Source organism: Anabas testudineus, chromosome 13 (assembly GCF_900324465.2).
Source record: "Anabas testudineus chromosome 13, fAnaTes1.2, whole genome shotgun sequence".
NCBI lineage: Eukaryota > Metazoa > Chordata > Actinopteri > Anabantiformes > Anabantidae > Anabas > Anabas testudineus.
In genome coordinates this window covers 3,385,875-3,411,275 of record NC_046622.1, presented here as the reverse complement: position 1 = coordinate 3,411,275, position 25,401 = coordinate 3,385,875, and the positions used below count along the sequence as shown (strand labels likewise).

Genomic DNA, 25,401 nt, shown 5'->3' with positions numbered 1-25,401 from the left:
GTAATCATCATTGCAAAAGGTTGTTCACTTGGTTAACATGGATTTAACAGATTGTGAGTCTCACAACTGGAGGACTGAAGGACCTGCCTCACTGGAAATAACAGCTAAATACGTTTAATGTAGATCACAATGCCGCTGTTATTTTATTTAACTCTTTTATTTTGAAGGCAGAAAGCGAAGGTGTAGTGGGATAGATAGTGTGCAGCTTGACGCTGGCGGTGACGGGGCGCTGAGGCAGGTAAAGGTGTTTGTGTGTGTGTGTTTGTCTGTTTATGAATGTGGGGGAGACAGGAAGGGGTGACGGCGTGAAGAAGAGACGGAGAGGGGTGAAAAGAGGACAAAGGAGCCGGTCGAGAGGAGGAAGCGCTGGAAGGAGCGAAGGAATTAGAGAAGAGGGAAGGATGTCGGAGAGGATATCTTCGTGTGGGAGCCTGTATGACAGCACCAACCTGCTGCTACAGTACTGCAACAATGGTGAGCTACTACTCATGTCACTTCATCACACACACATCAGGAAGAAACAAGCCCCAGCACCGTCCAGACAACTGAAATGCTCAAATAAAAAATAAAATAACATGTGTAGGGTTTTACATTTATCACCTGTCATTATTTAGAAACATGCAAAAAATACCGAACAATAAATGTATTGAACAGGACAATTATTTGGAAGAAATGGAGATATAAATGAGTCTAGATTGTAGATGCAGTGGATATTTTCCTCAGTGTATCTGACTCAGTATTCATTATTACATTACGGTAATATTTCATTGGCAGTCTCCACCTATTGCATCAATATTATTCTAGGAATTTGTTTTAATACGCTTCAGCCAACACTCAGAGCCTCTTTCTATCCCAACAGCTGTGTCTCCGGTTAGAGTTTAGGGGTCATCAGTGGCACATAGCAGTCTGTTATCTTTCATGCCTTTTTATTAAGCCCAGTCAATGTCATTCACCTCTGATATGACTGAACTTCCTCCCAGTCCACTGCTGAAAAACACAATTCTCCTGTTGCCTGTAAGAAGTAGCGGTCTGGGAGGATGGGGGGTGTCATCATCATGAACAGGAACCTTGTTATCTTTATAAATTGCCGGCCTTAACTTTTGAACATGATCATCTTTCTGCATTTGAATACGTGATGATCTTTGATGGTCATTTATTTGCCTCACTCCTCTCTTTTGCAGTTGCAGGTCTCCATATCTTTCATATCCTGTTTTACAAATATAATGCAAATACCCTGCTGCTGCTTCCAGGTCATATCATATCTGTGACAATGGTGGATTGTGGCTGATTATTAAAACGGGTCTTTGTGAACAACGGTGGTTTGTCCAGCACTTTTATCACTGTGTTATCACAGGCAGTGCGGATTTATTTGGACATGTATAGTAAATATCACAAAGAGGTGATGTTACAGTGATCTGCTCTCCCTGCACATGAAACTTCACAGACAGCCATATTGAGCAGCAGGTGGAGAGACAGCGAGGGGTCATGGGTGCCTGATCAGTGCTGAGATGTGATATCACGAGTGCCTTTCACCGTTCGGTGAGTGTTGTAGTCCAACGCTTTAAGCAGTTCACCACTTTCTAATGATTCGAATTAAACTCTTAGACAAGCACACAGGCTTTGCAGCCAAAGAGTTTAACACATGTAGCAGAACAAGGTCTGAATAAAAATACTAAGTGAATGGCTGCAGCAGGTTAACCAGAGGAGCTTGGTGAGTGACAGCTGGTCCTGCAGTGACGGATCAACTGCTTAACCTGGGTGGTTTTTATGTTTTGTCCAGCCTAGGATGTTGATCTTTTTATAATCAGACACCAGCAGTCAGCAAAGTACATTTTCTATTTTATTTTGGTTATTTCTACCTAGTTGAGGTCAAATGTTCCTTCTTTATCCTGAATTATTTTAGGGATATTTGTGCTTTAGGTAAAACTTAAGTTACACTTGGAGACAGGCAGTAAAAGACAGAGGCTGGTGTTTGATTACTGGAGTGTGTGCTCCTGCATTTATTCATTTCAAATTGAATTAGAATTATATTAAGTTAATAGAGTTGTTGATATTTCCAGATATTGCAGTGATGCACAAATGGAAAGAAGTGTCTTTTGGCTTCCCTCCCACCTCCCAGAAATCAAAGGTCAAGCTGTGCGTAGCTGGGAGGGATCATCTCATCAGTGTCGTTTAAGGCAAAACTCAATTTCCCTGCTCAAAATGACCCACCGTCTCTTACGTTCACATCCAACCACACAGCTGATTTAAACACATTTTCAGTCATTCTGTGCCTCACATTCATGCAGTAATGAGTCACTGTATCACAGCTTGTTGGAACCATTTTTATGCAGAGACAAACTTGGAGCCTTTAGGAGCTGTGAACCGTAGGGGAGTAAATCTGAAATGTTACCGCTAAACGTATTTGAAGACACCAGAGGTCATGTGAAAACGATGCTGGTGAAGTGGCCAGAGGTGCAGCAGCTGGTCAACAGGCAATAGTACAGTACAGTACAGTACAGTACTGGGAACATTTTAAACTGTGATCGTGCTGAAACTGATGATGAAAATAGGGCTGTGAGAGGTGTGAACAAGACCCGAGAATACCAAGGTGTCAGGAGGGAACTGAGGAACAGGTGTTTCACTCTGCTCCTCTGTGCAGTCAGACAAACACAACAGACTGGAGAGTAATAGATCGTAGGACAGCATAGACTGTTTGTGTAGGAAGGACGTCTTCACCTGGATGCTGGAGGAGTCACTGATCTCAGCAGTGAAACAAAGTCTTTCTACCTCTCCTCTCGCGTCTATGCGTCTGCCACCACTCTTTCCTTTTCTTTCAGTTTGTCTGTCTCACTTTCTTCCTCTACCATCTGTCCTCTCACTGTAACCAGAGATCCTGCATGTTCATCAGATCTGCTCTCATTGGCCACCTGGTCACATCTTGAGCCAAGTACAGTTTACACAAACTCTGTATACATATTCTTTCTTCATACGCATCCTATTTTTCACCAGACTCATATCTGTATAATGAAAAAATAAGGAGTAGTTTTTTGACAATATCTCAAATATAAAGTTGTGCACCAGCAGCCCCAAATGGCAGTAAGGGGTAACTGTCAGTGCCCACACATTAAACTTCATCTGCAAATATCATAATGTGCATCTCTATTAAAATGCACGTTAACGCAGAGCATAGCAACACGAGGAACACATTTACAAGGCAATACAGTAGCAGTGCAAAGCGTGGTATGTTCTTTCAGCTCTAGACTGAAATGACATGACTGTTGGTTGAAGCAGTGTACAGCAGCGTATAAGCAGTGTCGCAGCAACGAGAGCCGTCAATCACGGCACATTGTACTGCTGCACAGCCCACTGATGTGCTAACTTTGTTTACTGAGATAAAGGCATCACGTAGCTGACTGCGCTTTAGTCTGATGAAAACAAAAGAGTCTCGATTCAGTGCATAAAGATGAGGAGAATTTAAAAATGTTGAAAGGAATGAGCAGTCATTGAGGTTACTGCAGTTCAAAGTGGTAATAGTGGTGTGTTTGAACTGTAATCTCTAATCTGTTGTCTTCAAATCTTCTAAAATGTTTTCTTGTCAATATCTCAATAGAAGACAAAGACCAACGAGACGTTTGTGTCTCCCAGCACTTAGTCTGCCTGTGGACTTCAGCCTGGTTCCTACTGAAGACACAAGTATTTAAACTGGGTCTAAAATGGGTTTAAAATATAGTTTTATTTTTGGAAAAAAGTGTTGCAATTCCATAAAACACGTGGTGTAACTTTTAGAAGATGTTACTCAAAAACAAACAGGGCATGTGTTGGGGACTATTTTTAACCTGTGGATTAATGCACATTTGGTGTTCTGGCATTTCTAGTAGCAGGATGATGTTTGAGTAGCTTTTGCACAACAATGGACGTCTGTGGCACAGAGAATATGATATGACAGACTGTTAATGAGATCAGTTAACTGTTGTTTCATGGGATTTGGTCACAGTTAGAAAAATACAGATTATCCAACTATACTTTAAACACATGAAAATCAGGTGTTAATAAGTTTTTATATTTTATATTTTTATATCTTGAGATTATTTTGTTGAGTGACAGTTGTCAGCGGGTCATAAGAACATGTGGGTCACACTGGATGTGCTGCGTCACCTTATCTGTGTGTGTGTATCATTGATCCTGGAGTCTCACTCTGCAGCATCTCTTCCTGGTGGTGCCTGGCCGTACAGAGGTTGCTGATGCAGTGTGTGTGTGTGTGTGTGTGTGTGTGTGTGTGGCCCTGAGCCAGGCTCCACCCTTTCTGCCTCTGTTCATTCTGCCTATAGCTAACAAGACTGGTGGAGGAGGGGGAGGCAGGATGGAAGTGAATTAGGAGAAATAGATGAAGGGAAAATGTGGAAGAATAGGAGGGAGGAGGAGGAGGGAGTGGTCCAGGGAGTGATGAGGAAGTGGAAGTGTAGAGAGGAGTGGCTCAGAGGAGAGGATGGGAGATGGGTGTGTGTGTTTGTGTGTGAAAGAGAGAGAGAGGGCGATTGAGCACTGATTACAGACAGGAAGGGGACGGAGTTAGAGTCCAGAAAGCCTCTAGGGGAGGAAGAGTGAGAGCAAGTGGACAGCCTGACGGACTGGTTGATTGACAGGAGGAGTGAGCAGGCACTAAACGTGGCACGATGGCAGGTAGGCGAGACGAACTCCACCTTCAGCATCTCTCCACTCCACCATGAATATTTCAGCAGCCTTCAGTTTTCTTACTGCCCTGCACAGCCTCCTTTTGTCCATCTCACTGCCCCTCTCCAGCCCGCCCCCTCAGCATTTCATCAGACATATGTTCCAGTCTGTCTCCCCTCCTCCCTGCTCTTCTCTGGTCATTTCACAGTTTTCTCTTAGCAGCCATGTGTCAGGCTCATGGAAGCAGGTTTTTAAGCAACAGTACAGTAGAGTGATCCTGTCTGGACTGGGATGGAGAGAGAAGTGGGCTTGTAATAAATGCAACTGTCTAGTCTGTGGAATATCAAATAGATGTGGCCTTTATAAGGAGAGAAACAGCTGAGGTGTAACTGTTGCTATGGGGTGTGTGTGTGTGTGTGTATGGTAATTCAAGGGCAAATGGCTAAGTAGCTCTGCAGCAGTTTGAAACAGGTGTCCAGTAGAGGAGATGAAGGTGAACCCTGCTGATCTCGACCTCTCTGTCTCTCCAGGCTCTTCAGTATGGAGTGTTGAGCATGTTTCAACTCAAAAGTGTGAGATGTTAATATGTTAATGCGACTGTTTTATTTTATTTTTTTACAGGTTTATATTCTTATTATCTGCTCCTCTAGTAACCTGTATGTTTCAGTATAGTTTTGTGGTTTGACCACTACTTCTTTCACCCTCAGTCTCCTCTCAGGACTACAATCGGTCCTCACCTGTTTCAGTTAACAACTGTTTCTTATGTTTCTTTGTCTTTTTTAATTTGGCTTTGGCCAAATTCTGTTGTGAGAGAGGTACATTTTGTGTACAATAAGTAGTCTAATAATAATGTAAGTAATAAGTAAGACTTTTCCCCACATATGATAAGATGAACTTTTCTTGCATCCATCCAGACATCACTTATTTACTTTATATATTTTACCATACAAAAACTCTATATGAACGACATTTTTATTTTCAACAAAAGGATAATGTCTTTAGGATAAACCGGTCAAATCACCACATCAAATAATTGATCAGAAACCTGAAGAATTTCCAGCAGACAAACGATGACAAAGCCTGAGACAATCTGACATTATGCTCCTGGTCCAGTTGGCAGTTCTGCCATGCAAATCTCCCATGAGTATGAATCCTGTATGTAAATTAGACGCTTGATTTCCCTGTGGACCCTTGCTCTCTCATTTGACTCCAAGATGTGATACAGTAACAGTGCTCCATGTGTCCCCGATGCTTGCAGTGCAGTGGTGATGCATCCTGGGAATACTACAGTGTATTAGTTCATGCTGAAACAGTGTGACCTGTAAAATCCTTTTTTTAAAATGCAACGCTGTTTTATAGCTTTTTAAAATTGGAAGTTAATGCTTTAAAATGCCTGTGATAGAGAGCACGAACTTATAAAATAAATATTAAATAAAATAATTATAAATAAATAAAATAATTCAGATTAGTAAGGAAGTTTGTAGTTTTATTAGCAATTGTTTTGCAGGTTATTTTAAGCTACTTGTTTCTTTCAGTTTCTCCTCCAACCTAAACACATAAACCCATAAAGGTTGTTTGTCCCTTCCCTGCCTCACAACCCACAGGAGCTGCCTCTATGGCAGCAGGCACCATAACAGCAGATGAACCTTCCTTCCACATTTCTTTGTAAGTGGACGAAACCCTGTGTCTCAGTGGGTGGAAGAGTTGGAAAGGTGAACCTCTGAAATCTGGATTTGTGATCACAACGCAGATAGAGCTTTTCAATTTAGGCCACAGTGAGAGTTGAGATGTTCTGTCCAACCGCAAACTTGTTTCCGACTTTATCAGGTGGTAATCTGTTAATGCGGGCCACAGATTACTAATCTGCACAGAGCAGTTTGCCTTTGATAATCTGGCCATCATCCAGCGATGGCATCATGATGGGTGGGAGGATGGTGGATGATTAGGCTGGAAAGAGTTCAAGATGAGAGGAATAAAGGCAGAGGAACTAAATATATTACATTACACTGTGCTTTTCTTTTTTAAGTTCAAAGCACTTTTCCTCTACTTTTAATTCACTGGTTAAAGTTAAACAAGATAATAACTGATCTCTTTAATTTAAATAATTTACTGACCCACATATTTGCAATTGGAAGATAAACTGCTCTCTGTGCTTGGCAGAAATGGTGACGCACACACGATGCTACAAACGATGAGCACGTTCAAACCTGCCGATCAAAACGTTTCAACTCTTTAAATCTTAATGCACAAGGATGGAACCAAGAAAACGAAGCTTCGTCTCTCGGTTGGAAACTGAATCCATCTTTCTGTGTTGTTCTTCTCTCCCACACTGTTCATGCAAAAACAACCTACTCGTTTTCTGTGACTCACGCTCACATACAGAGTGTAAATTATTGAAGTCAAGGCAAGTTTCCCGTTTGTTCCTACCCCGTGAGAAACTTAAAACTGCTGGTTGACACAACAACAGTGTCAGATATCCATAATTCACAGCAGCTGTTTATGCTTATATCCAAATAAAAACGTCCAAATGTTAAAATATCCCAGCAGTTCTTGCCCTTTAATTTATTTTTCTATTTTTTTTTCTCTCATGTACAAACACTCCGGCTTCACCATCTCTCCTCTCTCAGTACAGTACATGCACTGAAGCTGTTGATTGCTGTTGCTTAGTGCTCATTGCTGCTGTCTTTCAGTTCTGCACCCTCCGTAAACTCTTTGCTCACTCAAACGTTGTGGGCAGAATTTTAGAGTAAAATGTCAGTTTTTGAGTTGCTTATTAACTTCATTTTATCCCTGTTGTTGACTCCTGTACTGTGCGTTATTTAGTTTAACCTCAGACTGTCAGTGTGTGGTTTGTCGTCACCAAGGTAAATGTTAAGTTTTATTAATAAAGAAAACAAAAAGGGTTAAAAACCTTTTTGTTCTTTGTTTTTTTTTTGTCGACCCATACAAAGACACCGTGTAGCGCATTATGTAAATATTTGAACTAAAACCTCGTCTCCTCTGTGACTTCCTGTCCAGATGACACAGTGTCGGCCAGCAGTAACATGGACATGGAGGACCGGGTTTCTCACCTGGAGCAGAGACTCCAGCTACAGGAGGATGAGATCCACCTGCTGAAGGCTGCTCTGGCCGATGCCCTGCGTCGTCTGGGATCCTGTGAGGAGCTGAGCCAGGGGGTGCAACCAGGAGGTGTCCACGCTGCAGGGAGAAGACCTCTGGCCACCACAGCTTCAGCGCCGCCTACCAAGGGTAAGTAAGCTAACAGCAAAAAAGTACTTTTGCATATATATATATATATATATATATATATATATATATATATATATATATATATATATATATATATATATATATATATATATATATATATATATATATATATAAATAAACCTTTAGTCTTATTCCCTGGCGTGAAGTCAAACCCTCCTTAGAGCTGTGCTGAATGCAAACAAAGTAAATGTTGTGGGGCAATAAAATAGGTAATAAATCCCTTTTATGCTATAGCTGCTGTCCCCTGTGACAATGGCTCAATATGACTGAAAGGATGAACAATGAAAAGTGTGAGTTGCCATGTTCTGCAAAAACAGACAATGAGACGTCAAAATCAGACATTGTTTTAATCTCGTATAGAGGATGACATGGATGACTACACGTACCGTGTCAGAGCACGGAGACAAGACATATGCCCACATACAGTACAAGCAGTCTGCGATTCCTTTTCAACACTGGGCTGTAGAGTACATACATAGTTTGGAAAATCACAACACAAACATCCATTCTTTCCCCGTTCAGTGCGTCAGCTCCTGCAGGCTCTTCCATCCAGACCTCTCAGTAATGGCTACATTCAACAGAAGCGCCTTCTGTCTTCCCCTTCATCTCCAAAGAAAGAGGTGTTGCAGTCCATTAAAAGGTTTGTTTAACAAAGGAAAACTATGACAGCAAAGCCATTGTAGAATTGGTTTTGGTTTTACCAATCTCTCCTCTCCTGTAGGAAGAGTATGTCCACGGAGCGTCTCACCCTCGTGAGGAGAGAAATGGGATCAGAGAGTCGCAGCCGAACCACCTCCTCCAGCAGCTCCTCTGGTGGCAAAGGGTAACAGCTCAGTCTTCAAATTATACACCGTGTGTTTTCAGATCTGTGTAAATTATTATGATGATTACATGTGGTTACATCAGTGTCACTTTATAAGAGGCCGAAGTAACAGTCAACAATATAATGTGACTGATGCAGCCATGAAAACAAAGGGAAGACTCCTGGTTTTACCTCTATCAGGGTTAGTCCAGGTCTGTGGAGGAGTTCACTGTATCACTGCAGGTCACTTTAATGAGCTGTCGTACCTCTCTGATCGGCCTCCTGTCTGTCTGTCCGTCTGTCTGTCCGTCTGTGGACAGGCTAAACAAGACGTCCAGCGGAAAACCCTGCTCTTGTGATGTTGGCTGTCGTTTGGATTTTTAAAGTTCTGAGCTTGAATGAAAACATTTGTTTGGTGTGAGAGTAATAATTTTCAATATTATACTCATTTGTACTGAGATGTGTGCTGGATACGGCCCCAGCCGAGCAGGTGGAGTACACCGTTTCGTTTTAGGCCGCTAGTTCTTACAAAAGGCCGTTTGAGTTAATTGGTTGAGTACATCTTTTCTTTCCTGTTAATGCTGATAAATGCAAGAAACAACACTCGTGGACAAAACCGATTCAACATCAAGTTTTACTACCGTTTGAACCAGCTTTAAAATAAAAATCAACCGACTGTGATGAAGATCTTCAGGCCGCCTCTGACAGCTGATGGTTTAGAGTTTCAGAAGTTTAAAGCAGATTCAGGGTCTGACTCAAGCTTTAATTATTCAAACTGTGGGAGGAGAGAGAAAGAGAAAAAGGACAGGATGGATTCTGCTCATCGTCATCATCATCAGTATCATCCGAAGTGTCTAATCATCACATGTGGCTGTGACACTTCCACAGTCAGCGCTTCCTGTTGGCCTGCAGTGCCCTCAGGCGTCAACGCAGGTTACGCTTCACACAAGTTGCTGGTCTTTCTGTTGCCACAGCTGTGATCCTAATGGACAGTGAAGTATCCACGTGCCACAGGCAAGTGAACGCAACACGTGGCTTGTTTGTCGTCAGTAAACAAAGCCAGAGGAAGTTTATCCTGGATCATACGTGCTGTCTTTCTCTTTTATTCATCAACTCTTCAATAATAATTCATTTATTTGTGTTTGCTGTCTTTTCTATTCTTCTTTTATTTTATTTTCATTTCATCCTCTCTCTCTCTCGCTCTCTCTCTCTCTCTCCTGTCTTTCTGCTGATAGATCAAATTTCTAAGAGGGTTTCTTGGGAAGGGTGGGGTGTGATCACCGGGCCCGGGGATGGGTCTGCACAGTCAGGAAATGTGCTCTGATTGGCTGACAGAGGCTCCTCAGGCAGAGCTAAAAGTTTGCACAGTGAAGGAGGAAGTCGCTGTGTTGCTGCTGTTGCTGTTGCTGTGGGACTGGACAGAAACCGCTCGGACTGCTCACTACTGTTCACTACTGTTCACTACTGTTGACTGCTACTGTTTCAGAAACTGTGCAGACATGAAGAGATCTACCAGGTAAACGTTTACTTTAAAGTAGGTAAATGAGAGAGTGTGAGGCTGGAGGAGAGAAGAAGTTTGGAGGAGAAAGTCTTGTTAATGATTCAGAGCACAAACCTGAATTAAATGTGCATTTGAAGAAGAAAAGTGTAACGGTTTAATGTCTGTATGATCAGTTAGAACGTGAATTTATAGTCAACTGGTTGAACCTGAGGAAAGGTAGCTGCTTCCTCTGTCACACCCAGCCTGCCTGTCATTTGCTGTTTGACTAATATTTGAATAGATTACAGGTTTAACATTGAAGCACGGTGTGGTTTAGATTGTAAAATGCATGTTATGAGGCTCCAGCAGCTAAAGTTTTTCTGTCTGAACTAAGTCTATGATCAGTTCTTCTGTTTTTTTTTTTTTTGTTTGTGGTTCAGCCTGAGGAAGTTGTGTGTTGTTCATGACACTCTGTTGTCACGCAAATGGTTTGATGCAGGAGGTTTCCCGTGTCTGCAGGGCTGTGGGTGGCCGTTAGGACGAGCTGCAGCGGACTGACATGAACAGTGCTTTAACTGTTAATAACATATCAAATAACAAGTCTGACGTGAGCACATAATTTCATTTTGAGAAGATAATTAGTGAAAAATTAATGAGTTAATTTGCCTTTGTTAAAGTGTCAGCAGTGGCAAGATATCATATTTCTTTTCTGTTATACAACACACACACATATATGATTTAATGAATGTGTAGAGCCAGCTCAGCAGTTCTGTCAGTTAAACCGGATTGATTCTGGCAACAGACGCTGCTTTGAATGTTTAAAAGTTCAAAGACGGTGAGAATATCACGTGTAGTGCTTGTTTGCAACTTGCTTGATACAAATTTCAAGTTTTCCTAATAGGATCTAAGTTATTCATTCATTTCTTTAGTAGCAAATAATTTCTAGTCGATGCTAAATGTTACAGAGACAGTTGATGTGTAACACTCTGCAGCACTACGAGCACAGACAGGAGCCTGATGCAGCCGTGGGACTGACTTTACAATTAGTGATCCTGCTCAGCTTGCAAAAACAAGGATAACATTGATTCCTGCTTTACATTCAACAAACATATTGACCATGTCTGTGAATGCAGAGAAACATTTTGTTTCTCTGTTGACACTGCATTACTTCACTGATAATGGACCAGCAAATGGATGCACACTCCCCCAGTGCTCGCAGAGTCCTGGGGTCTACAACCAATCACTTAGACCACAGATCCAGCCTCTGAAAGCTGGAGGAAGCATTTTCCTGAGACTCATCAGACTCATACTCAGAAATGTAAGTTAAGACAAATTAATTGTTAGCACAGTGGTTAACAAGATAACATTTCAGAAAGCTTAGCAATATTTTAAAAGTGACTAAAGCCAACAATGAGTTGTATCTAGTCCAGAGCCAGATTTTTGGGACATAAAGCTCCACTGCTGTTTTTTTTTAACCTTTTAAAACATCAGTGAGCCGGATTGCTGCAGGGGGGAGATATTTCTTCATCACAAAACATGTGATCAGCTGCTGTAAATGCTAAGAAAACAATAACTTTTTATATTCTTTAACAGATTTCCACAAGAAAGAGTCAAATTAAAAACGGGTGGCTGCTCTTGGCCTTCAGAGTAGTATTGTGCAGAAACAGTGAGTGAATCTGAACTGAGCCCTGACACCTCTGAGTTCTGAACACCGGGGACATTCTGTGTTCAACAGCAGCTACTGTGGGTTTTCTGACCTAGTTGATGAAAGGTGACGTTCATGTCTTCAGAGCGTAGAACGCAGCACTGACTGCATCTGTCTGCTGGTCGTGAGATGTCTTTATCACCTCAGGCAGTATCTCTGTGCCCATTAGTGGTACTCAGCAAACATCTGTTGAGCATTTCCAGACCATAGTGAAAGAAGTCATGCAGGATGTTTTTGGATGAACACTAAAGGTTCTTTGCTGCTCATTAGTCCTCTCTGGTTCCTACAAGAACCCATTGTGTGTTCAGAGTTCAGGCAGACAGAAAACACCAACAACACACTCAGCGCTGCATGTTAATGAGCGGCCTCTCTGGAAACCTGGAGACTAGGACTGCAGCAACATGGGTTTTAGAGCCACAATTATTTGTCCGGCTGCCAGTTTCCCAGCATGCCCTGCACTAATGACTGGCTGTGGATCAATCGTGTTGTGTCATTGGCTAGAAGCAGGCCACGCCTTGTCTTACTGGCAGACCACACAGCTCAGGAGACAAACAGGCCTTTATGTGGTCAGTTTAAACTCAGCAGTTCACCCAGAGACAAAACAGATCCTCAGATCAGTCGCCTGTTTGCTTTGCAGTAGTCTTTTAATCGTCCTCTGGTGCTTTGTAATATGTTGAAAGACGTGCATTCTCTGATCTCTTCATTCATTCTCAGTACTTGGCTATGGTTCAGGAAGTAGAGTACTATGCACTATGTTTTACTGAGAAAATGACCCGACCTGACCTCCACAGAGCGACAGGCACGTTTCACTTCGAGGCTTTTTCCCTCCCTGCTGAGCAAATGTCAGAAAATCGAACCCACATGGTGCCTGAAGATGCCCTGAGGAGTTTTCTTGTTCACAAACAAATGTTTTGGGTACATTCAGTGCAACCACAGTCTAATGTCTTTAATATTTTAATAAACCTAGTTTAAGAAGTAACAGCTATGTACCCTGCTGCTGTGCTGTTTTCCCTCCTCCCTCCCTCTGCTTGTTCCTCCACAGAGACATTTAGTCAAACGCTTCGCTCCAGACTCTCCTGTTGCTGAGCGTGCAGAGACGAGACCTCAGCTCCTCTTTATCTTATCAAGCCTTTCTTTTACTGTTGCCATAGTGATACTCACCTGTCAGCTGAGGCAGGGCTTCAACATCCTGATAATCTGATTGGTTGACAGCATCCTGACAGGTTGGGTCGAGTGGTCAGCATGCACTGAGATGCTCAGCAGAGACTTGTGGTTGGTTGACAGATGGCTGATTCAGAGCTCAGCTGCCACAAACTGATGAAGCAGCTGCAAGTTCTGAGTGACGGGTCTAATTATGCATTTTGTCACAGTGGCTGACTCACTCGTTGCCATTTTAGATTTAAAGTTGAACTTTTTCATGTACTGTAAATACATTTTGTCGTTCTGTGTGACCTGGAGTAACTCTTTTCTCATCTTCAGTCTGCTCCTCCTCCTCCTGAGGAGGTGCAGTCACCGCCCATGTGTGGACACACAGATAATAATATGACTTCTTTGTTTACTTTGTGCCTGTTGACTTGATCAAAGACATTTGTTCTCATTATCCACCTGTTTACACAGCCACCCAGAGTTTTCATATTCTTTGTTCAGAATGGAAACTGTACAGAAAAACTACATGTTCATGTACCTCTGAGCGACAGAGACCATACTTCTGCATCTAGAGAACATCATCTGAAACAAGAATTGCAGGAGGATGATGTATGGTCTGTGTGGGTCCGTGTGTTTTTGCTGACTGCCAGTTAATGTGAACCTGAGTGGTGAGCATGTAGAAAAAAAAACGCTAAATAATTCAGAAGCTCTTATGTTATGGAAAACGAGTGTCAAGTTCTAACATGATCTTTTTTCCACTACAAGTGGCAGCGACACCCTGAAACATGTTATGCTGCAGATTAATTCTCAAATTAATTTTTCTTTTCTTTTATTTCAGCAAAACCAAAGAATGCAGCTTCAATGCAGGTAAAACCTCCACTGATGCTTTGTATTTGTGTCTGTGTCTGTGTCTAGTTTAAGACTGCGTTAGTTACTATGGCTCCAATTACTGTCAGTTGTTAATTTGCAGTAAAGACGATGAGCAGCCTCTGGTGTGTGAAATTCAGTTAGCCCTCAGGAGTCCTTGAAGTACTCCTGAAGGATTTTTTATTACAGTCATTTTGAGCCACTAAATATTTCTCATTAGCAACATTAAACATGTATTACAGTTACTCAGAGTGAGAAAGACTGAAGATTGATTCATTACAACCAACAAAGACCAGAAGGGATTTGTCAGTATTATTTAGTTCTACTTGGTTTTACTGAGAAAAACTAACAAGCTACAGTATTCAGGGTCTCATTCAGATTGTTTTGTTATTGTTTTACTTTTGGGTGAATGCAGCTGTAGTTTTGTGTCAAGAAAACCATTTTTTTCAACTCAAAATGAAAGAATAATAACTCATGAACCGTACCTGTGTTACTGCCCCCTTCTGTCTCTTCAGCTCGACTTTTGTTTCTTTTCTTTCCGTTTAAACTTGCATCTTGTTTTTTTCCGTCATTCCCTCTTTACCTCTAGACGACGGCTACGTGAGGATGTTTCTCCGAGGCCGTCCTGTCACCATGCACGTCCCTGACCAGCAAAGGGAGAGCTACACTCTCGACCAGAAGGTGGAGCTGCCTGCTCGCAAGCTCAAACTGCAGTGGGTGTATCCTTCAAACTGGGAAAACGGTTTCTTTGATGCATTAAACCTGAGGGGATGTTAGAATACAAACACACAAGTGTTAATTTCTACATCATACATGTACATGTATGATCACCTGATGTGTTATTAATGTTATGCATTTAATTTTATTCAGTAATCTATACAAAGGGGAATGAGCTTCAGTTCTGCTGAATCACTCTCATCTCTAAAATAAGGATGTTGAATGTTCTTTCTCACTGATCTTGTCCAGCTTCTACCATCTTTATCCCTAACTTGAGCACGGAGCAGATATGGCTACCGTGGTCGTGACTGCCGCTCCAACCTCTACTTGCTGCCCACAGGAGAGATAGTCTACTTTAACGCCTCTGTAGTGGTGCTGTACAACACGGAGGTGCAGCATCAGAGACACTACTTGGGCCACAATGATGATGTCAAATGGTGAGTAAACAGCAGTCTGATAGGAGATGTCTTCCAGGTCTTTGATTTAATACAGCACTGCAGTTTATTTATAGTGACGGGGAACTAAGTCTGACAGAAACCTGGGGGTGATCACTTATGATCAACTGAGCTTTACCGTCCACATCACATTTTAACATCACAAAGATCAGACCCCAGCTTTCAGACTTTACAACACAACTCATTGTTCAAGCTCTGGTCATGTCGCCTTGACCACTGCAGCGTCTTACTGACGGAGTTACCAGCTGCACGTTACACCACTTTTCAGATCTCTGCACTGTAGCTGCAGCATCGGGTTCAAAGCCCTGACTCAGACAGAGTGTTCGACCCAGCAGCACCGCTACCTGAACTCCCTCATCCAGGTCTACAATCCCTCTCGTTCAGTGCACTCTGCAAGTGAATGACGTCTTGTGGTCCCCTCACCTCACCTCACCTCACGTCAGAAGCTATGTTTATGTGATAACCCACATTCCCCACAGTCTTCAGATTAACTGTGTCTAGTGAGTGACAGACGAGCTGCATTCATAAATTTAGCGTAACTGCATGTGAATGTGTTACCTCATTTCCTGTATGACTACTCTGGTTCTCGTCTGCGTGTACTCACTGTTAACTAAGGGTTTGCCGAGAGATTAACCAATCAGGTACTGTGTGTGTTTTTTTGTGGTACACATGCAGTATAACACACAGGAAGTGGAAACATTTGTTTAGTGACTCTCGATCTCTTGTGAAACAGCTTTTCAATAAGACACTACAGATGATTCTTTGTCATCCTGGAAGAGATCACTCCCGTCTTTGAAATGTTCCCAGTCTTGAGATTGGACAGTTTCATCACAGGATAAAGGTGATCACCCAGAACAACTCTGGATTGGATTGGTTCCCTCTATGGGAACAAGTGGACCCAAAACATGCAGCATAACAGAGCCCACAGATCTGGCTGTTCAGGCCTTTACCGTCTCAACATGCCACTGAGAGCTTCATGCAGCTGTTTTCGTTAATGTGATTCGTACTTGATGAGCACTGGTAGACTGAGGCTGGATGAGCTCTTGCTGTGAGCATCTGAGATGTAAACAAAGTGAATCCTCCTGGGGCATGCTGGGATAGCTTCTCATCTCTACCAGGAAACAATCATGGTCTCTCCCACACTGTCATACATGTTTTTATGAACAGGATCCTGTGTTAATTACAGAAATCAAAAACAAAACAGCAGTAAGAGAAGTAGTGTGATAATAAAAACCATACGATGATGATTTTAAAATTTCTCAGACTTTCTTCTCTGTAATAATCAGAAGCTAAAACAAAGACCGTGTCTGTTAATGCATTTCATTTCCTGTCATTATATTTGAATCTGGATCAGCTTCTGTGTTTTTAATCTGCAGTTGAACCCTCCTCTGGGACCAAAATGAAAATGCAGTAATAATTTATATACATCTTTTTCCATAGCCTGAGTGTTCATCCTGACATGGTTACCATAGCAACGGGACAGGTGGCTGGAAACTCTAAAGATGGAAAGGTACAGTGAAAACCCACATATGAATCATATTTAAATTCTAATATATTATAATAGCAGTGAAAGTCCTTCTGCGTTTTATATGATGTGGAATCCTTTAGCATCCTTTCCTTCCATCTTAGTATCTAATAGTTTGTGTAACACGTTTCTTTCCCTGATTCCCTCTGTGTTCAGCTGTTGGCTCCTCATGTTCGTATCTGGGACTCTGTGAGCCTCAACACGCTCCATGTGATCGGGATGGGAGTGTTCGACCGAGCGGTCACCTGTGTGGCTTTCTCCAAGTCGGTAAGAAGACTCGCGTGACTGATACAGTACTGCACAATACAAGTGTTAATAAACACAAACATTTGTGTTATAAACACAAATGTTTGTGTTTATTTTAAGCTGCAACTCATTATTTTTCTCTCAGAACGGGGGAACCTTCCTCTGCGCTGTGGACGATGCCAACGATCACATCCTGTCAGTCTGGAACTGGCAGAAGGAGAAACAACTGGCGGAGGTCAAGGTATCTGAACAGATTTCCTCAGAACACTGATTGAATCCATTATAAAAACCTGTTTTCACTGTCTCGCCTCTTTTCACCCCAGTGCTCCAATGACTCAGTTCTGGGTGCTGTGTTTCATCCCATGGACGCCAACTTGATCGTCACCTGTGGAAAATCTCACATCAACTTCTGGACCGTGGAGGGAAACACTCTCACCAAGAGGCAGGGCCTGTTCGAGGTACAGCCGTGAGAACGACTGCTCTGTGCGCCAGAAGTAGAACAGTAAACCAGGCAAACGAACCATGTTATTATTTCTCTGTCTAGAAACATGAGAAGCCAAAGTACGTGTTGTGCGTGGCGTTTGCTGAGAATGGAGACACCATCACAGGAGACTCCAGTGGAAACATCTACATCTGGGCCAAAGGTAGAATTGAAGATCTCTCACACAGATCTCTAGCTTTTGTTTGTGTTGTTTAGAGACATATAAATGTGTTGCTCAGCTGAACAGAACCACAGTTCTGCTTTAAGGCTGCTGTGTGTAAGATTTGGGGACATGTAGTGGTGAGGTTGCAGATTGCAATAATTGTCTATGACAGCATGAAGTAGTGATTGGTGAAGTGATGAGGTTACTTTAGATAATACATAATTATAAATACTAAATTCTATTTCTGCAAATGGATCCCTCAAAATCTCACACACTGTACCTTTAAACATTTTTAAAACAACAGGAAAAATATTCTTTAGCCACTATATAGTGAAGTAAAATACATTAAAATCAAAATTAAACCGTCAGAGGTGTCTGCTCTTTGTGGTCTGATGAACAGGAGGTAATCGCATCAGCCAGGTGGTCTCAGGGGCCCACGAGGGAGGGATTTTCTCTATTTGTGTCCTGAAGGACGGCACCATGGTCTCTGGAGGAGGGAAAGACCGCAAGGTGGTGCTGTGGGACCATGGCTACGCAAAAAAGTCTGAGATGGAGGTGAGAGTACTGAGCTGTGTATAAAAGACACTGTGAGAAAAAACATTTCTATATTTATTTATTTATTTATTTATTGTCATTAAACTGGGTTTAAATTATTACCTGGAGCCATCTCATGGATCCACGGAGGAACTCAAATAAATAAAATAAAAGCTGAACAATGCAGGTGGTGTTTGTGCTGCCAGTAAATATTTCCCAGTAAGACTGTTAATAACAAAATTACAGTTAAACTAATTATCCGCGTCTACTTCAACCCATGAATAAATTATACAGTTAACATCCATTTAATTTGATCTTTGACAGCATCATAAATCAATTAGTGCTGTGCACCATGTAGGACACTATCGTTATCCAGCAGTAATGAGTTGCAGGTGTAGTAGAATACACTGAGGCCTCCAGTTTAATTATGATGAGATAATGCAATACAGCATCTTATCACTTACTGCTGGCCCTATTTTAGTACCAGTCTTACTCACAGCTCCACACACTGTTATCTTATCTCCTCAGAGCTCTTTATCAGTAAAATGTGTAACGGTTGTTGCTACTTGCTGTTCTGGCTTCTTCGTTGCCTTTTTAGTTTGTCTGTATTTTGCCATGTTTCTAATTATTACAAATGTGCAGTGCATCCTCACAAGGTCAGGAGTTACTCACAGAGCAACTTGTTAGATGAATAGTCTGATGCTTTAATTGTTTTTTTATGCAAACCTGAAGAAACCTCTGCTCACACAGAAGAAATGTTATTCTCTAGAAAACAAAAATACCCCCCCAGTAGTGTCCAACCGAATCCCAACGTTTCAAAATCAACTTGTTTATAATCCAAATCTGAAACTGACATTTGAGCCAAACTAACTAACTGCAATCCAACCGCTCTGCTGACTCAGAGCTTAAGTCTTAAAAACCATAAGAAGCCAGAGTAAATCTGAATAAACACAAACAAATGTTCATTTTGAAGGGCAGCAACTATTCAATTAGCTTTTAATATTTGATATAATGTTATTTGGCTCTCTTGTGCTCAGGTGGGCGAGTTGTTCGGTCCTGTTCGGGCTCTGGCTGAAGGAAAACCAGGAGAACTGTTTGTTGGCACCACTAAAAACTCCATCATCAGAGCCGCCTTCACTGAAACATTAATTCCTATTGTGCAGGTACACGCATAGTAAAACTTCACATGCACACGCAATGTTGTTACTCATGAAAGTTTATTTCTGTGAGGTGTATTTTATAAAGGTGTATTTAATAGGAAGGGTTGTGTTACAGGGTCACACCGATGAGCTGTGGGGTCTGGATGTTCACCCCTCCATGGAGCAGTTTGTCACCTGCGCCCAGGACAAACAAGTTCATCTGTGGGATGCACACTCCCATCAGCCCCTCTGGAGCAAGACTATCGAGGTGATTTGTAGTAGGATGTAGTTTAGGAATAGTACAGAGGTCGAACACGTCCCTGCTGTAAATGATGAACTAACAATGTAATTTCATCATGCGTCTCCTCCTCTGCTCCAGGATCCAGCGAGGTCTGTAGGCTTCCATCCCAGCGGGGCTGTTGTGGCTGTGGGGACCATGACAGGAAGGTCAGCCTCTCACCTGTCACAGACATCTTGTTTTTACAGTTATAATTCAGAAACTGAACATTAAAGCAAGTGGAAAAATATTATAGCTAATCCTTCTCTTAAAGCAACAACGACGTGCAGCTGTTCAGCCTTTGACTTGTGATGGGCTTTTTCCTGAATTCCCATTGTGTTGCAGGTGGTTGGTGCTGGACACTGACACTCGGGATCTTGTTTCTATGCACACAGATGGGAATGAGATCATTTCCAATGTCAAGTACTCTCCAGGTAAATCACCTGTTCACGTCTCCGAGCCAAGCAGAGCAGCTGATACAGCACAGTTTCAGTACCATACTCTCCCTGTCAATAACCATGCTAACTCTCTTTAGATGGTAACTTCCTGGCTGTTGCTTCCCATGACAACTTTGTTTACATCTATGCTGTGACGGAGAATGGCCGAAAGTACAGCCGCGTGGGAAAATGCACTGTAAGTATAAATTTCAGATTTACAATTCAGTTCGTATATCAGTTGCCTGAAATCTTAAAAATGATAAATGGGAAAAACAAAATCTAGATTTATTTAAAGCAGGTGACACATGAATAACTTGTTTGTTATTCTTTCCTTTCTCTTATTTTGATCGTGAAAAAACTTCCTTTCCAGAATCAGATGAAAGTGATGAATATCTGACTTCTTTGACAAATGTCTCCCTCCCCAGGGCCACTCCAGCTTCGTTACCCACGTGGACTGGTCCAAAGACAGCCAGTATCTCGTCACCAACTCAGGAGACTACGAGATCCTCTTCTGTGGGGTTTCCTTCTTGTCTCAGCTCACATGCTCTCATATTGTAGCTTATCTTGCATTGAATGCAAAGTTACTGTATAAGAATTGTAACTGTATGAAGAATACGTAACCTCGTGTTTCCATGATGAACAGACTGTGCATACGAGCAGAAAGTTTGATGAAGGTTTGTCTAATTTAATTTTTAATCATTCTTTTTTTCAGGGGAGGCATCCAGTGGTAAACATGTGACCAACATGGACACAATGCGCAACCTGGAGTGGGCCACGTCCACCTGCACTCTGAGCTTCAACACCTTTGGTAGGTCGATGAAGTGCTCCCTCTCCTCTCCTGTGTTTAATTGCACAGACTGAGGTTGTCCTCCTCCTGTAAGTGCTGCTTTGTTGAAAAGCACAGAATACATACAGAAACTGGTTTGCAGAAATGTTTCGCTGTCCGCTCGCTGCTGACTCAGCTGTTCGCTCACTTGCTTTGAGAAATGACTCGGTGTAAATGTAAATGCAAATATTTAGGTAAAGTCAGGATGTTTTGGTGACATTTCTTTAATCTATTGACAGTCAACATGTGTCTGAGGGTGAATCGGATGACGCCATCGATGGCTAGTTCAAATACCCAGATAACACAACATGTTGGGTTGTGCCAACATGCTAAAGTTCACTTAGTGTTGTAAACTGTACAAAAGGAAGAGGAGTAGTTAGAATGTGTACAGAACAGTTTGAACTTTGCACTTATGATCGGTGTTTTACATTTTAATGCTTCTCACACGTCGACTCCCTCTCCCTCTTTCTCACTCGCTCTTTCTGTTCCTCTCAGGAATATGGCCAGATGGAGCAGATGGCACAGACATCAATGCCACGTGCAGGTCACATGACGGATCCCTGCTGGCCTCTGCTGATGACTTTGGCAAAGTGCACTTGTTCTCCTTCCCCTGCTCTCACCCAAGGGTCAGTCCTGTTACACACGCACAGCTACACAGCATCGGTGTCAGTGAATTTTAAAACGTTGTGCACAGACCTAAACCACAGTAGAGACACTCGAGCTGCATCGTTCATGTCTGCCCAAGACGAAGGCTGAAAAGCACTCACTCGGCACAAGGTGGTTGGATTTTTACAAGTACAGGTTTTCAGCCAGAGCAAATTAACAGGAGCTGTAAACTCAATTGTTCGCTCAGTCGAGCTGGCCAGACGATAACTGAGTTAGTTACCATTCGTAAAGCTCATGTTACCTCTGAATAACAGTCTTAACAGAATCTTAAAACAGTTTAACACACATTCTACACCCAGCACTTAAAGCCCTCGTATGCACCATTATACATTACAATAAAAGCTCCAATCATGTTAATGATGCGCTGTCTTGTAATAAGGCGATAGCATCTCTACCAGTGTTGGCACATTCCTGGATGTCTTCCTCTCACCACTGCTGCCAGTTTTTGGCTTTACAGCACAACATCACACACACTGCAGCTACATACAGTAGCTTGGTTCATGTTGGAAGAGGGAACAGATGTGTTTGTTTGATGTAAATATTCTTATGAAACTTGGATTAATGACACAAAGTGACATTTGGGAGACATAACATACAGCAACTTACGACTCCAGTGTTCCCATGTGTCATTTAAAAAGTAACTTCACACATCCAACAGTCACAAAAGCACAAGACAAGCCATCTAATCAGCTTTCAGCCAGCTCAGCTTGTTTCTTATCCAGTCTCTTGAGGGTCACACTCTCTTTCAATCATCTTCCTGGGTCTTTGACGACTAAATTCAATCACTGTGATCATTTAGTTTTTGATTTGGCATCAAGTACTTAAATTGGTCTCGTACTAACATGTAGACATGTCCTAAGGTGAAGCAATGTTGAGTTAAGTTAAGTTGCCTTTTAAGGCGATGGCGTGAAGGGAAACACATCTGGAAACGGGAAAGTCACTCTGACATAACACCTTCAGTTTATAGAGAAAGGCACATGAACCACTGGGGTCAAAGCACAACTGGTATTTACAGTTATGTAAAAGTGAATTATACCCAGCAGGAAGCCAAATAGATAAAATACCGACTATTATTTCCTGTGGCTTTAATGAAAAACTGCTGCGGAGGCAAAAATTGAGGCGGTACATGTTTCAAACTGTTGTTATGTGAAGAGGAGGTCACAGGCCAATGTTATAGACACAGTTCAATATGAAAGATGCATCACCGTTACTAAGTGAGATGTTAAATGAACTCGCTCACATTTCAGGCTCCGAGCCACGAGTACAGTGGCCACAGCAGCCACGTCACCAACGTCGCCTTCCTGCACGATAACAGCCACCTGCTGTCCACTGGCGGGAAAGACACCAGCATCCTGCAGTGGGTGATCGCCTAGGCAACGCTATCATCCCCGTCTCTAACCCCCACAGGCGGGGGACCAGTGTCCTCTCTGACCCTCTTCACCTGCTCACTGTTTTATTCCCCTGCCACCAGGGGGCAGCACCTCCTCTGTGCCTACTAGAAATACAAAAGTAAAAAAAGGAAACTTGACCAACTGGCAGACGTCACACTGGATGAGATGTTGAGGATTGTTGTGATAAGTGGAATATTATTTAGTGTCCTGCTGTTTTGTAATAGAATGTAGAGAGAATTACTTGTTTCCATGCAGAAAGTGAAAATTAACTCCTCAGAAATAAACTACTGCAACACCGACCACCTGCTGCTGGTGGTACACAGAGTAAACCTGTGATATTCAGCATTAGTACTAACTGTACCTAAATTGTATTTATCTTAATCTCAAATTTTGCCTATTTTAAAGGACACGTTTCTTCATTTGCAACTTGTAGTTCCTTAATTACAAAACATGTATACTTGACAGTTTTACTGACCATTTTGAATGCATGCAAGAGGAATTCTTTAACTTCAAGCAGCTGTTGGCTTCTATTCACCTCCACAAAATATAAAGTTCATCTGAGATTTCAGACCAGTCTGCTCTGGAACAGTACCAGCTGCTAACAAGACCAGACCTGACCAATGGCTTATTGAAAATTAAAATACTAAACTAAATATGGACAAAACGGCATTAATTAGCAAAAAAAGTGTACATGATTTAAAATCGCCCTTTAAGAACTGAGAGGTTTCGTGTTTATTGCTCCTTCCTGAAGCCAGAAATCAGACACCAACCATCAACCGTGTGATAAACGTGTGCAGGGATGTAGTAAAACTGAAACCTTGTGTGTGTTTTCCGAAGTCTGTTTCTTTCTTATAAGCTCAAACTTTGAGAGAGAAAGAAGCAAAGTTTGGAAGAATGTTTCCGCTTCCAGGGGCAAAGTAAGAGTCATTATGTTCACTTTGCAGTCCTGCTGCATGGTTTCTGAACTTTGAGGCTGCAGATTGTAAAGAAGGAGATTGTAAAAGGTACCAAGTGGCTTTTCTGTCCCAAAGCACCCTCATTTTGCCCCCACTCCCGGGCTGCTGTGTTTGATTGTACTACTACTGTAAATGTGCTGCAAAGGCACCAGATGGCGCAAAAATACAAGAGAATGAGCATGACCGAGGCTGCCCCCTCCTCCTGTAGATGCTAAAACACTGCAAAGGTCTATAGAGTATGTATAGCCTCTCTCTCTCTCTCTCTCTCTCTCTCTCTATATATATATATATATATTATGCAGTATATCAGAGTGGCTGTGTTATTTTAATATTTAACTGTAATAATGATGGATGTTATTCTTCTCCTTGTGGCACTTTTAGTAATCGACAGAAGGTACTGTAGGCTGACGTGCTGTAGAAGTGAGCTTGAGCTGTGCTTTGCCTTCTTCTGTTTTGTTAATAAAGTTTTTACCCAAGTACTACTGAGGACCTGGGTTATCTTTACATATTCATATCCAAATGACAAAGCCTGTTGTGCTGCATTCTTAAAACAACAAAATGAATCATTATTAATAGACATACAATAATAGAAATAATGTAAATATTTTGGCAAAGGAAGAGTGAAAACAGGGAGGATGTTGTGATGACATTTCTCTTTTCTATTGACAGTCAACATGTGTGTGAGGGTGAATCAGATTGACGCCATACATGTAGATGGTTAGTTCGAATGCTCGTGTAATCTGGTGTGAGTGCATAATAAACTTCTTACCTGCCTGAACAAGATCATCCCTCTTGAGATTGCCCACTGGCAACAGGAGGCTTCACTGTCACTGTGAAGTTCCCGGTTAAGACACCACCTCCCTGTTTCCACAAGCAACAAGCTGTACTTGTCAACTAGAGTGGCTAAATAGGGGTTAGAGGGGAAAATACTTCATGTTGGTGTTTTCTTCATGCTGTTGTCTTTATACTTATTCCCTCTGTGATGTTTCTCTCGGGGCTTTTTCCACGCTGTGTTCAAAATAAATTTCTGTAATAATGAGAAAACTGAAGTACAGATAATGAGGAATACTGTAACGTAAACTATGACCAAAACCTTCTTTAGCCGTGGCTGAGATACTAATGTGTCTTATAAAGCAGCCAATAAATGAGATGACCAGTATCAACAGTATGATCACACATCACACTTTTCATTTCTGCTTGTTCCATTTTCTTGCAGATGGCTCCACACATATGTAGATCTGCTTTCAGACGTCCTTGCTTACAGAAATTAACGAGCATATGACAGGACACGTCTCTTCAAAGTGTTAGATGAGTACCTTTGTCAGTGCTACTGTACAGAGCAGATATAAATAAAAAGAGGACAAAGTGCTATGACTCAGAAAGATAAGACGACTAAAAATAATCCTTGTGATTCAGTTTCCTGATTGGTATAATAGGTTTTCTTATCTTATCAGTTTGGGCTGGGATTTCGCAGCGATATCTAAACCGCTAAGGTCATGCTCACTCTTCCGCGTTTCCTTTTCTTTCATGTTTCCTTTCGCTCTGACTGTATAGTAAACAGCAGATGTTTACATTGTGTAATTTAATTAATTATAATTCAGACAGAGAGATGATGCATAGGTGCATTTATTCAAGTACAGTTAATTACAGTTTTTAGATAATTTA

General features: G+C 41.9%; 1 protein-coding gene across 1 annotated transcript; it reads left to right on the top strand.

The window, feature by feature from the left end:
• The first annotated feature begins 221 nt into the window (after positions 1–221).
• On the top strand, positions 222–25,401 carry eml2 (EMAP like 2). Its single transcript, XM_026341668.1, has 22 exons — positions 222–474; positions 7,672–7,902; positions 8,446–8,563; positions 8,645–8,746; positions 13,895–13,923; positions 14,513–14,642; positions 14,928–15,077; positions 16,536–16,605; positions 16,777–16,887; positions 17,012–17,107; positions 17,190–17,324; positions 17,411–17,510; positions 17,911–18,065; positions 19,082–19,207; positions 19,320–19,451; positions 19,563–19,630; positions 19,806–19,894; positions 19,996–20,093; positions 20,323–20,410; positions 20,610–20,705; positions 21,219–21,349; positions 22,637–25,401. Exons 1-22 carry the CDS (start codon positions 273–275, stop codon positions 22,760–22,762), a joined length of 2,583 nt encoding a protein of 860 aa, XP_026197453.1. The 5' UTR covers positions 222–272; the 3' UTR covers positions 22,763–25,401.

What these genes read in the sequence shown, in the direction of transcription:
- eml2 (XM_026341668.1), top strand. Translation starts at nt 273, where the DNA reads ATGAATGTGGGGGAGACAGGAAGGGGTGACGGCGTGAAGAAGAGACGG. An exon ending in CATCTACATCTGGGCCAAAG is followed by an intron (nt 17,511 to 17,910) that starts GTAGAATTGAAG and finishes TCTGATGAACAG; the next exon opens with GAGGTAATCGCATCAGCCAG. An exon ending in CAAAAAAGTCTGAGATGGAG is followed by an intron (nt 18,066 to 19,081) that starts GTGAGAGTACTG and finishes TCTTGTGCTCAG; the next exon opens with GTGGGCGAGTTGTTCGGTCC.